Source organism: Bos javanicus, chromosome 8 (genome assembly GCF_032452875.1).
Source record: "Bos javanicus breed banteng chromosome 8, ARS-OSU_banteng_1.0, whole genome shotgun sequence".
Classification (NCBI taxonomy): Eukaryota; Metazoa; Chordata; class Mammalia; order Artiodactyla; family Bovidae; genus Bos; species Bos javanicus.
Genome location: NC_083875.1, coordinates 23639690 through 23653515, shown reverse-complemented (window position 1 = coordinate 23653515; position 13826 = coordinate 23639690). Strand labels below are relative to the sequence as shown.

General features: G+C 42.3%; 1 protein-coding gene and 1 long non-coding RNA gene across 3 annotated transcripts; one reads left to right on the top strand and one right to left on the bottom strand.

Annotated features, from left to right (window-relative positions):
• The first annotated feature begins 516 nt into the window (after positions 1-516).
• Positions 517-7872, top strand: LOC133252534 (uncharacterized). Of its 2 annotated transcripts, XR_009737963.1 has the most exons (3): positions 534-2333; positions 4156-4398; positions 4842-7872. It is a non-coding gene; the product is annotated as an uncharacterized LOC133252534 (long non-coding RNA). The 2 variants fall into 2 exon arrangements; XR_009737962.1 differs by having other exon boundaries at positions 517-4398.
• A 3371-nt stretch (positions 7873-11243) lies between these two features.
• On the bottom strand, positions 11244-12393 carry LOC133252533 (interferon alpha-1-like). Its single transcript, XM_061425177.1, has one exon. It carries the CDS (start codon positions 12147-12149, stop codon positions 11580-11582), a length of 570 nt encoding a protein of 189 aa, XP_061281161.1. The 5' UTR covers positions 12150-12393; the 3' UTR covers positions 11244-11579.
• Positions 12394-13826: the final 1433 nt, after the last annotated feature.

Below are 13826 nucleotides of genomic sequence, written 5' to 3'. Positions count from 1 at the left end.
ATTCCTTGGAAATACTTCCGGACAGAAATTCCCAAATCGGGACAACCCAGAGTCACTTCTTCCAGCTGTTCCAGGCTCTGACCCAGGCTGGAGAGTAGTTTGTCGAGGAGGGTGTTGTTCCAAGTAGCATAGCTACTCTCCATGGTAAAGAGGTTGAAGATTGCTGGAGCATCAATTGGTGATAACAAGTGCCTTGAGTCATCTGGATTGGGCTGATATTCTCTCTTTTCCAAGGAAACTTGAAGTCATGTCTGTGCTCTAGGCATGACTGGGAGGGGATCGTTTTCATCTGTCTCAAATGTATGAAGATTTCTTTGTTGTCAAGAGGACAAGCAGGGATGGAGCAGAGCATCACTCCTGCCACTAGCAAATAGATCTTGGCCATAGGGAGTTTCCACAGTTTATTGGAAAACTATTTATAAACTGGAAAATTCTGAAAGAGATGGGAATACCAGACCACCTGACCTGCCTCTTGAGAAACCTGTATGCAGGTTAGGAATCAACAGTTACAACTGGACATGGAACAACAGACTGGTTCCAAATAGGAAAAGGAGTACATCAAGGCTGTATATTGTCACCCTGCTTATTTAACTTATATGCAGAGTACATCATGAGAAATGCTGTGCTGGAGGAAGCACAAGCTGGAATCAAGGTTGCTGGGAGAAATATCAGTAACCTCAGATATGCAGATGACACCGCCCTTATGGCAGAAAGTGAAGAAGAACTAAAGAGCCTCTTGATGAAAGTGAAAGAGGAGAGTGAAAAAGTTGGCTTAAAGTTCAACATTCAGAAAACAAAGATTATGGCATCCTGTCCCATCACTTCATGGCACATAGATGGGGAAAGAGTGGAAACAGTGGCAGACTTTATTTGTGGGGCTCCAAAATCACTGCAGATGGTGACTGCAGCCGTGAAATTAAAAGACACTTACTCCTTGGAAGTAAAGTGATGACAAACCTAGACAGTATATTAAAAAACAGAGACATTTCTTTGCCAACAAAGGTCTGTCTAGTCAAGGCTGTCGTTTTTCCAGTAGTCATGTAAGGATGTGAGAATTGGACTATAAAGAAAGTTGAGCGCCGAAGAATTGATGCTTTTGAACTGTGGTGTTGGAGAAGACTCTTGAGAGTCCCTTGGACTGCAAGGAGGTCCAACCAGTTCATCCTAAAGGAGATCAGTCCTGGGTGTTCATTGGAAGGACTGATTTTGAAGCGAAACTACAATAATTTGGCCACCTGATCGGAAAAGCTGACTCTTTTGAAAAAACCCTTGTGCTGGGAAACATTGAGGGCAGGAGAAGGGGATGACAGAGGATGAGATGATTGGATGGCATCACCGACTCAATGGACATGAGTTTGGGTAGGCTCAGGGAGTTGGTGATGGACAGGGAGGCCTGTCATGCTGCGTGCTGTTAATGGGGTCGCAGAGTCGGACACGACTGGACGATTGAACTGAACTGGACTGAACTGAACTGAACTGATACAGAGTTTCCGTGATTCACTGGAAGGCCAACAGGGGGCGTGCGGACACCACTAATCAATGAGCCAAAGGTTTCTTCGCCCGGTCGTGGGAGAGCGCTTCTCTAGCAGGCCGCAAGAGGGCGCAGGATGTCTCCTTATCGGTTTTATTAGGGAGTTTGGGAGTTCTGAGACGTCGTTTCAGCGGGTTTGGCAGCCAGAGAAGAAAGGCGTCGCTGCTCAGAGACCAAGTTGCTGTTCCTTTAATAGTGCACTAAGAAATAGCTAAGAGTCGGAGACGACCGAGCGACTTCACTTTCACTTTTCACTTAAATGCATTGGAGAAGGAAATGGCAACCCACTCCAGTGTTCTTGCCTGGAGAATTCCAGAGACGGGAGAGCCTGGTGGGCTGCCGTCTATGGGGTCGCACAGAATCGGACACGACTGAAGCGACTTAGCAGCAGCAGCACCAAGAAAATTTCAATCCAGCCCTCTCCAGAGACATTTTGTGTGATGGCAAGCCCGGAACCTTGCATTCCTGGCCGTCCAATGAATGTTGTGCTTCCTTTTCGCACAGAAACTAGAGCAAGGCCATTTTTACAAAGAAAAGGCGTTTACTGAGGCGTTTGAAGCGAATTAGAGCGAGTTGGGGCCGATTTTACAGATTCGGGCTCGTTTCTGGCGCGAAGAAGGGGCAGCTCAGGGAATGGGGAGCTTGGCGGCGGCTATGGGACGACTGGACGGTGTTGGGGACGCCCTGGGGGCGAGTCCGAGCGCGGTCCCCACCCGGGCCGAGGACGGGGGAGCTGTGCGCCCCTGGAGAGGCTCTGGGACTTTTAGGGTGTCGTTCAAGGAGCTGGCCTTGAAGTGAGGGAGTAAGTATTGAACAACTGAAAAGTAGGAATATTCAAAAACGAACAGGAATGTATGCCTTTAAATTTATACTTAATTATATTTGTCTCATTAAATATTTTAAAACTTTTAGTTGTGCAATATTTTTATGAAAACATTTTAAATATTAGATATATGATGTTAAATGTATGAGTATTAAAACATTTATTTTAATTAAAACATTTTAAATATTAGGTATATGTTATTAGGTATGAATATTAAAATATGTATTAATATTTATTTGTATTTTATTAAATTCTTTTTAAGCTATGGTTCATTCATACTGAAACAAGAATTTAATATGATTTTACTTTCCTGGCTTTAATGGAAGCAAGCTCAATATATTCAAGATCACTTCTATATTTGACAATTTCTTGTGACTCTGTGACAGTCTTAAATAATTTTTATTTAACCCGAGTTTCTGAAACACCACTGCCAGCACCCCACCTTGCGTGTAGTGTAGAAAAAAGAATTAGTGCAGATGTCCCTGGTCCAATGAGCAAGACTGAGCTTTCAAAGCAAGAGGTGCGAATCTGATGTCTGGTCTGGGAACTAAGATCCCACATGCAGTGCTGTGCAGTCAAAAAGAAAGGAAAGAAGGATGGAAGAGAGAGATGGAGAGAGGAACCAGAGGAAGAAGAGGCAGTGTCCTGTACAAAGCGTTGAAGGCATTTACAGGTCTGATCTTTTCATTTTCTTTGGGAAGAATTTTATAGATGAAATGAAAATTGCCCAGATTTCATTGGCAATGTGAAGCCTTTCTTTGTAAGACACATATGGTCTTGCAAATAAAAGGGCATTTCTTGTCTTTCTTGAAAATTTTGATGTTTTGTTCAGCATGTATATTTTGGCAGTTTCGTTTTTTAATATTGAATTATAATATTATTTATCTTGCTGTCTTAGACTTGGTGCCTTTTTACATATCACGCTTAAGAGAAGTCCTTTCTTACTTTGCCCCAGTACTAACCCAAGAAATCGCTTTAGAAGTACTGTTGCCATCTTCCCTGGATGAAAGTATAGGAATGTCCCATTTCTTGTCATTCTTTCCTGTTTCATTGTATAACCGATTTCCTGGTCTCTGTAACCATTAAAAAAGCCTTTGTCTTAAAATAATATCACCAAAGGTGGTCTGAGACTAACTGAGCATGATGTAAGGAACTGTTTCAGTTCAATTCAGTTCAGTCGCTCAGTCGTGTCCCACTCTTTTCGACCCCATGAACCGCAGCACACCAGGCCGCCCTGTTCGTCACCAACTCACAGAGTTTACCCAAACTCATGTCCATTGAGTCGGTGATGCCATCCAACCAAGGGACTGTTTACCTCATTTATACTCTTCACAGAGCAGCCATTATTTTGTCAGACAATTTTTCAAAATGCTGGTTCTCTGCAAAAGAATTCAAGGGCTGTAAGATTTCTTTCCATAATGTTCCAGGACTGCCATAAGCCTGGAATCTTGGGATCTGCTCCTTTATAGACTTGTTGGCTGCCCCCTATCCTAGACTATGCTTTTGGGGGGGGCCTCAAAACACAGCATTTTAACCATTTTCCTTCTCTCCGTATCTTTTTTTTTTTTTTAATGTCTCCTTTTTTTTTTCTATTAAGAAAAAATATTACCTTTAGACTGCCTTCATCTGATTTCCTCTTCAGCCACCCCTTACTTTTGGTAACTACAAATCTGGTTTCTTTTTCTCCCAGTGTGATTTTAAAGTATAACATAATCAGTGTCTTAAAAAGTAGCATCAGAGGTGGTCTAACTGAAACTAACTGAGGTTGAGGAAAAGGACGACTTATCTCATTTATTAACAGAGTTGCTGCTGCTGCTGCTAAGTTGCTTCAGTCGTGTCCGACTCTGTGCGACCCCATAGACGGCAGCCCACCAGGCTCCCCTGTCCCTGGGATTCTCCAGGCAAGAACACTGGAGTGGGTTGCCATTTCCTTCTCCAATGCAGGAAACGGAAAAGTCAAAGTGAAGTTGCCCAGTTGTATCTAACTCTTAGTGACCCCATGGACTGCAGCCTACCAGGCTCCTCCATCCATGGGATTTTCCAGGTATGAGTACTGCAGTGGGGTGCCATTGCCTTCTCCATATTAACAGAGCAGTTGTGTTTCATTAGACAACTTTCCTAGAATCTGTTTCTCTGCAAAGAACTTCAAGTGCTGTGGGATTTCTCTCCATAATGTACCAGGCATTGATCAAAAGGGAGGAAACTTGGGCTCCTGGGCTCCTTCAGAGTCCTGCAGGCAGTCCCTCTCCTAGAATTAACACTTGGGGCCTCAAAATGCAGACCCTTGACAGTGTTAAGGGACTTTCAGGCAGAGCTTCTCTTGGTTGGACTGAGGGTGGAGTAAACAGGTGACTCTTGGTTATATTGATAAAAAGACTGTTATCATTCACTAATTTCCATGTGCTCAGCCTATAATTTGCAAACTTCATATTATTTGGACTATACAATGTCCTCTGTGATGGTACTAAAGTTGTCTTCATCTTTTAGGAGAGGAAGTGAAAGTCTGGTGTCGGCTACGCTCAGGAGCTCAGATAGTGTGAGAGCAGAGCTTCCTGCTGCTCCCAGTCCCTCCTCCATCAGCTCTGAGTACTGGCCCTCAGCTGCTCTGAGCTCCTGCTGCCTCCTTCCTCCTCATCCTCCTCCAGTGTCCACTCTCCTGCTCCCAGGATGGCAGACACCATCCCCACGTGACTCTCCTGGAATCCACATCTCCAGGCACACTGTCCCATGTGTGTGCAGTCAGCACACTTTGGTACAGAATGAAGAGAATTGTATGAATTAACCCATGTTCAGTATTATGCCACTATTATCTGTAGACCATCAGAAAATGAGAGCTAGGGTCCTGTAAATAATTGTGGAAGAATTAAAACCTTATGTATTAGACCTTAAAAAGAAAATGCAGAGAGTTATGGCTAGATTTATTTTGGTTCAATTTAAAAACTGTCAAAATAGACTATGGAGTCATACCTCTAAGTTCTCTTTTAGACTAAAGAAGAGAGTTAGACTGAGTTTCATGTTTTTATTTCAAGCTGAGTTGACTCATATAGATGAATATCTCCTTTTGGACTGAGACTTTTCCATGAACAAAATTTCATTTCCAGTGTAATAACACAAAACAAGCATCGAAGCTGTGACATTCTCTGATGCCAAGAATAGAAGGGAAGTTTTTTAGTGGAAACAAAATTGAGAAAAGTGCAGAAAGTGACAATTCTGACCTATTTACAGACCTTACTTGCAGGAAGGTGCTGAGAACAGCTGGATAAAGCCTGGCACAGCCTGACATCTGCAGCATCACCAAGCCCACCAGATGCCAACCCCTTCCCTGATGACATGGAGGGTGGTGTTCTCCAGCCCTGGAGAATGGTGATCATCACCATTGCCACCCTCTGAGAGACCAGGAATCCCCCAAACTCAGCACTTCTGTGAAACTGAGGGCTACAGCTCAACAAGGTGCTCTAAGCTGCCTTCCCTGCGCCCCAGCTACCGGGAGGGCACCACAGAACTCCCTGTAACAGACCAACTGGCCTTGCTCGCCCAGCACACCTGTCTCCAGGTCCAGCGCCTCGAACTCCAGCACCAAGTCCACAGGGAGAACCGGAGAGGCCCTGTAGGCAGGAGCCTCCAGCTGAGCTAGGTGCTGCTGGGGCCCAGGGAGTGCGTGGCGCCCCAGGAGCAGTGACTAACCTTCCTTTTCGGGCCAGACTGCCCAGGGGAGCCTTTCAGTGGCTTTGCTCAGAGCCTTTGATTTCTGCACCTGCCCCTGCATACATCCTCACCTTCCTGGGTGGAGATTTTAGCCAGAGCAGTTTACACTGGTGCCTGTTTATGCTGTGATTGATGGCTGTAAATCTGAGCATGTTGCGGTATGTTTTCAGATTCCAAGTTGTTTTTGGGGAAAAAGACTAATTTGGAGAAAGGGGAAAGGCATCTACATTCTGGACAGTAATCTAGATATTGGGACCATGCAGTGGAAAGACTTGAGGACAAGACAGTCTTACAGGAGCCCCTGGGGAAAGGGGAAATGATTTTATTTAATATAAATGGTAATTTCTCCTGCAACGTTCAAGTAGTTGAAAAATATTTTTAAATGTATAGATAAATCTTAAACTCACACCAAGTTTAAATATTTTCCTTATGCCAAAACAAGACTTTGAGTTCCTGGCTTCAGTGGAAGCAAAATGATCTGTAATGTTTTCAAAATTACTTCTTTGTTCATCTCAGTTCAATTGAGCAAAAGCCATATTTGACAAATGTATGACCCAGTAACTACCTTAAGGAATTAATGTCAATTTTCAAAATCTTTTTTTCTTCTCATTTCTTTTAACTAAGGATCTTATGTTAAGCTTTCAAATTTGTACATAGTTTTTCATTGGAGAGTTTTATTAACTTTTTAAAAATTTCATTTCATATAGATAAGTTGCTTTAAAATTCATAATCAAGATGTTTTTTATTTCAGCATAATGTAGGTTTACACTTAATATACCATTTGCTACTTAATAAGCATCTTATATGCCAAATGAACTGATTGCATGTTGATCTGATGCCTGCTAAATATCTCAGTGTGCTTGGTACAGTCATAAGTTATTTTATTTGTTAGTAAAATTTCAAGATGTGTAGATATGCTTTGTACAATACTAGAAAAGATTAACGTATTCTAATTTGCAGAGGTAGAATTTTTGCATTAAAAATTAGAGCTGAGTAAGGCACATATACGGCATAATCATCTTTAGGGTAGACATGAAATAATGGCGAAACCTTTGTATACACCTGTCACAGTAACAACTCTTACAGCTGTTTCATGTGTCCGTGATGCTTTATATAATCTACTCATGTAAGATAATTTTGTAAGTTGTTTATATTAACGTCATATAGAGTACATAACATGAGATGGTATATTGAATGGACTACAGTATTCCTGTTATCCCTATTTTGTTTTTAATTGGAGAAAAATTGCTTTACAATGTTGTGCTGGTTTCTGCTGTACAACAATATAAATCAACTATAAATACACGTGTATCCACTCCCATTTCCCTATTTTAAAGCCGAGAAAACTGTAGCATAGGACAGAAAAATCTACTGGACTAAATGATGCAGGAAATTGAGGGAGAACTAAAGAGATGCCCAGATAACAAATATACTGGTCACCTGAGAAGACAAGAGTAACCCACAAAGAATGCAGCAAGATTGTTGTCTTCAAACAGTTTAACTGGTAAAACTCTTTTAAGCTTATCATTATTATTATTATCATTATTACACTTAAACTTTTATTGACAGCCCTGAGGACCAGTAGTATCCTACCACTGTGCAGGATGCTGGGTGGGAATAGGAAATGGAGACTTGCTCCTGCTCTGGGGAGTCAATTCCTCCCCATTTAAGGGACTCTCAGTTAGAAGGTCCTGATGGAGGATGTGTGTAGGGGAGGGGTGTTTAAAATGAAAAGAAAGACTTTGATCTTGGAAACTACAGACTATAAGAAATTCTTAAAATAATAAAAGTTGAAATATGGTAAATGTATAAATTGGTGGGATCTTTGTTGATCAATTTTTATAAATGAACCCTGACTTGTTACTGCAGGAACTTGGATATGCCTCGATAATAATATTTTCTGTACAGCACATTGACATTTGATTTTTAAGATCTGTCTTAGAAAATCATACTATTTGAAGACAGGCAACATACCTAATTCCAGTAATTAACCCTCTGTTCAAATCTCAGCCAAAGTATGTCCATGGTGGTGAATAAAAGATATAGTAGGTGTGCATGAGATACTTCAGCCTATTTCAATGGTGAAGTATCAAAGTTTTGGCTTAGCTTCTGGTTCAAAATGGCAGAATAGAAGGACATGCACTCATCTCATCCTGCGAGAGCACTGAAATCGCAACTAGCTGTTGAAAACCATCCACAGGAGGGCTCTGGAGCCCACCCAAAAAAGATACCCCACGTCCAAAGCCAACGAAGAAACTGCAACAAGGCGAAGGAGGTGCTCAATCACAATAAAAATAAACCCCATACCTGCCAGATGGGAAACCGAGAAACTGGAAAACAGTAATACCAAAAAAGTTCTCCCACTGTTGTGCATGTTCTGAGCCTTATGTCAGGCTTCCAAGCCTGCAGATCTGGCAAAGGGACTGGGTATCCCCAAGGAATCTGACTCTGAAGGCCAGTGCGATTAATTACAGGACTTCCACAGGACTGTTGGAAAAAGACTCCATTCTCAAAGGGGACAAACAAAATCTTGAGTGCACCATGACCCAGTGGAAAGGAGCAGTGACCCCACAGGGTACCAAACCAGACCTACCTGCTAAAGGTGGAGTCTCCTATGGAGGTGGGTCAGCAGGGGCTTGCCGTGGGGACAAGGGCACTAGCAGCTGCAATCCTGGAAGGTGGCCCTTGGCGTGAGTCCCCTTGGAGGTTGCAGAAAATCAAACACTTCATTCATTAATAATGTTTCTTACTTTTATAGTATAAGAAGGGAAAAAATTGGCTTCTGAACTCTTTTGGGATTTGGTCTTTCAGTAGCAATGCAGAGGCTCCATGAGGTGACATTACCAGCAAGGATGGACAAGGGACTTTATGGAAAAGAGAACTAGGATCCAACCCGAAACAGCCCAGGACTGGAGAGCAGAACCACACACTTCACAGCCCCTGCTGTTTGCTTCCTGCCTCTGAGGAAACTGCCCTGCAGAGCCGATCTCCTGGGTTCCCTTATCCGCCTGCCCTCGTGTGCTGTTAACACATGGCCGTTCCATCGCTGCGTCCTTGTGCCATTCCCTCCCTTTTAAGACTGAGGTCATGGGACTCCATTTTAAGTCCTTTTCTCATTCCATACTCTCGTCCTATTTGATGAGTTCTTCTGTTACGCCTTACACTTTATGAAATTGCTTGTAAATTGCCACCTCCAATATCCATTGAACATTTGCACTGAAATGTCTATTATAAGTAGTTACCTTTTATTTTTACATCCTCTCACAGCTTGATCCACCTTCTACTGGGGGAATTCCATTTTTCTCCCTTTCATTGTAGCATTCAAGCTAACTGATAGTCATTTCTACTACTAATTATACTATTTTAAAAATAGTTAACATTTTATTATAAATTAACTCATTATTGTTTTTTAGATTCAGTTCAGTTCAGTTCAGTCGCTCAGTCGTGTCCTACTCTTTGTGACCCCATGAGCTGCAGCACGCCAGGCCTCCCTGTCCATCACCAACTCCCGGAATTCACTCAAACTCACATCCATTGAGTCAGTGATGCCATCCAGCCATCTCATCCTCTGTGATCCCCTTCACCTGCCCCCAATCCCTCCCAGCATCAGAGGCTTTTCCAATGAGTCAACTCTTCGCACAAGGTGGCCAAAGTACTGGAGTTTCAGCTTTAGCATCATTCCTTCCAAAGAACATCCAGGACCCATCTCCTTTAGAATGGACTGGCTGGATCTCCTTGCAGTCCAAGGGACTCTCAAGAGTCTTCTCCAACACCACAGTTCAAAAGCATCAATTCTTCGGCGCTCAGCTTTCTTCACAGTCCAACTCTCACATCTATACATGACCACTGGAAAAACCATAGCCTTGACTAGATGGATCTTTGTTGGCAAAGTAATGTCTCTGCTTTTTACTATGCTATCTAGGTTGATCATAACTTTCCTTCCAAGGAGTAAGCGTCTTTTAATTTCAAGGCTGCAATCACCATCTGCAGTGATTTTGGAGCCCAAAAAATAAAGTCTGAAACTGTTTCCACTGTTTCCCCATCTATTTCCCATGAAGTGATGGGACCAGATGCCATGATCTTCGTTTTCTGAATGTTGAGCTTTAAGCCAACTTTTTCACTCTCCTCTTTCACTTTTATCAAGAGGCTCCTTAGTTCCTCTTCACTCTCTGCCATAAGGGTGGTGTCATCTCCATATCTGAGGTTACTGATATTTCTCCCGACAATATTGATTCCAGCTTGTGTTTCTTCCAGCCCAGCATTTCTCATGATGTACCCTGCATATAAGTTAAATAAGCAAGGTAACAATATACAGCCTTGACGTACTCCTTTTCCTATTTGGAACCAGTCTGTTGTTCCATGTCCAGTTCTAACTGTTGCTTCCTGACCTGCATATAGGTTTCTCAAGAGGCAGGTCAGGTGGTCTGGTATTCCCATCTCTTTCAGAATTTTCCACAGTTTTTTGTGATCCACACAGTCAAAGGCTTTGGCATAGTCAGTAAAGCAGAAATAGATGTTTTTCTGGAACTCTCTTGCTTTTTTGATGATCCAGTGGATGTTGACAATTTGATTTCTGGTTCCTCTGCCTTTTCTAAAACCAGCTTGAACATCTGGAAATTCATGGTTCACATATTGCTGAAGACTGGCTTGGAGAATTTTGAGCATTAGTTTACTAGCATGTGAGATGAGTGCAATTGTGTGGTTGTTTGAGCATTCTTTGGTATTGCCTTTCTTTGGGATTGGAATGAGAACTGAACTTTTCCAATCCTGTGGCCACTGCTGAGTTTTCCAAATTGCTGGTATATTGAGTGCAGCACTTTCACAGCATCATCTTTCAGAATTTGAAATAGCTCAACTGGAATTCCATCACCTCCACTAGCTTTGTTCGTAGTGATGCTTTCTAAGGCCCACTTGACTTCACATTCCATTAAATGTGAATGTTACTTTCCGTTAAAAAAATCAAAGTTACAAAAATGATTGGATTCATTATCCTCACAGCTACGTCCTGAGAGCAACACACCACTGGGCTAGAGAAAGTATATTTTTACTTGTAATGGGAAAATTATAAAGATGGGGGAAGGAATTGTAAAATGCATTCTTTAATCAAGTTGCATATTCAGTCTTAATGTGCTTTTTTTAAAGAAAAAGAAAGGACGTTTTTTATAGTAAGGTTTAATGATATATATATATAAACATATACAAAATATATTTTTCCCTTAAGTATACATACATAATTTTATGAACAAAATAATTTAATTCTTTATATATAAATAAATAAATATTAAATTAGATAAATGTCCAAATAGATAAATAAGTAGATGAATCAGCTTGAGTATCTGCGACTGAGTAGTGCCTGTAGAGTAGATCATGATGTCACTTAATATACCTGAAATCATTTTACAAATTGATTCAGTTCAGGGCAGGATGACAGCAGAAATGAGAGTCCTTGACATGGCAGCACAGGAGAAACTGTGGTCTGTTGGTTCGTGAGAATCATTTCCGTGTTGAACCAGGTGTGTGTCAGTCCTTTCTCCTGAATCTCTCCTGCAAGTTGGTTGAGGAGGAGAAGGCTCTCATGACTTGTGCTCTGACAACCTCCCAGGCACAAGGGCTGTGTCTCTTCTCTTGCAGATAGAGAGTGAGTCTGTGGAAGTATTTCCTCACAGCCAGGCTGGAGTCCTCCTTGAGCAGGGGAGCCCCTGGCAGCCCCTCCTCCTGCCTCAGACAGGCTTGCAGGTCAGTGAGCTGCTGATCCAGTGCAGTGCGGAGCTTGTCCAGGAGGCTCTCATCCCACATGGTGGCCGAGCCCTCTGTGCTGAAGAGCTGGAAGGTGTGCTGGGTCACCTCGTGGAGCACAGAGATGGCCTGAGCCTTCTGCAACTGGCTGCCATGCAGCACCTCCTGGGGGAATGAGAAGTCATTTCTGTCCTGCAGGCAGGAGGAAGGGGAGACCCTCCTCAGTTGTCGCAGGAGCGTCAGGACCCTCCTGTTGGCCAGGCTGTGGGAGTGAGGCTGGTGGCAGCCCAGAGAGCAGATGGCGTTGCAGCTGAGCAGCAGCAGTGCCAGGAGGAAGGACCAGGCTGGGGCCATCGGGAACCTTGCAGATGCTTCTGGCCTGGTGAGATGGGTGACTCTGTGAACCTGCTCTCTTTGCTCTCTGAAGACCTTCCTTCAGGCCTGTGTCTTAAATAGGAGCCCATGGTTTCCATTTTATGAAAGTTCCGTCTTTTGTTTTTGCTTTCAATTTGCAGTCTCCAAATGGGTTACGACAGTGTTTCGCAAACATTTTTTTCATTATTGCCTTCCCTTCCCCTATTGACAAAGTCTTCTGAGATTTTTTTCCCTAATTACTCCCACCATGAAATTTTGACAATACATTTATGCTGTGGATCCATCTTTGTACTCCATGCATATCTTTATACATAGAAAAGGAAAGTGCAAAGCTTCCTTGTTGTATTCACCCTAGGGTTAACAATGCCATAAAATGAAAGGTGTACAATAAATGTAAAAGCTGCTGAGTTTTATTTAACTTTATGAATGAGTTTGAAGAATGACTTTTAATGGAGAATATTTACTTATATAAATAGTAATGTACCAAATTACATATTCATATGAAATTCATATAAAAATATATAATAATACCACAGTATAGATAGACTTAAAAATCTTTCAAAACTCAAAATCATTGAAAATCTTAGATTATTTTCTTCATATTTATTTTGAAGTACTTTTAACTTTGTTACATTTCAGAAATCAATTTTTAATTCCCTGTCTGCTGAATATTCATCTAAATTTTATAACATTTCTTTCTGTTTAGCTCTTGACATTCTTATGGATGTTCTTAACGACTTTGATAGGAATAAATAATATAGGACCATGATACCAATCCAATGGAGGAGAGCGAAGAAGAACTAAAGAGCCTCTTGTTGAGGGTGAAAGAGGAGACTGAAAAAGCTCACATAACACTCAACATTTAAAAACCTAAGCTTCTGACATCTGTGGCAAAGAGATGGGGGAAGAGTGGAAACCGTGACACATTTTCTTTTCTTGGTCTCCAAAATCACTGTGGACATTGAGTGTAGCTACAAAATTAAAAGACACTTGCTCCTTGGGAGAAAAGCTATGACAGAGCTAGACAGCATGTTAAAAAGAGTAAACATCACTTTGACAACAAACGTCTGTATAGTCAAAGCTACGGTGTTTCCAATAGTCTTGTTTGGATGTGAGAGGTGGACCATAAAGAAGGCGAGTGCAGGAGAATCAGTGCTTTCAAATTATGGTGCTGGAGAAGACTCTTGAGAGTCCCTTGGATAGCAAGGAGATCAAACCAGTCAAGAATGAAGCTCCAATATGTAAGTAAATGTTAGTTGCTCAGTCATGTCTCATCTTTGTGACCCCATGGACCGTAGCCAGCCAGTTGCTCTTCTGTCCATGGAATTCTCTAGGCAAGAATACTGGAGTAGGTTGCCATTCCCTTTTCCGGTGATCTTCCTGACCCAGGGATCAAACCCGAGTCTCCCACACTTGCAGGTACATTCTTTACCATCTGAGCTACCAGGGAAGCCCTGTACTTTGGCCATCTGATGTACAGAGCCAACTCATTGGAAAAGACCCTGATGCTGGGGAAGATTGAGGGCAGGAGGAGAAGGGGGCTATAGAGGAGGAAATGTTTGGATGGCATTACCAACTCAATGGTTATGGATTTAAGCAAACTCCAGCAGATAGTGAAGGACAGGGAATCCTGGCGTGCTGCTGTCGATGGGGTCG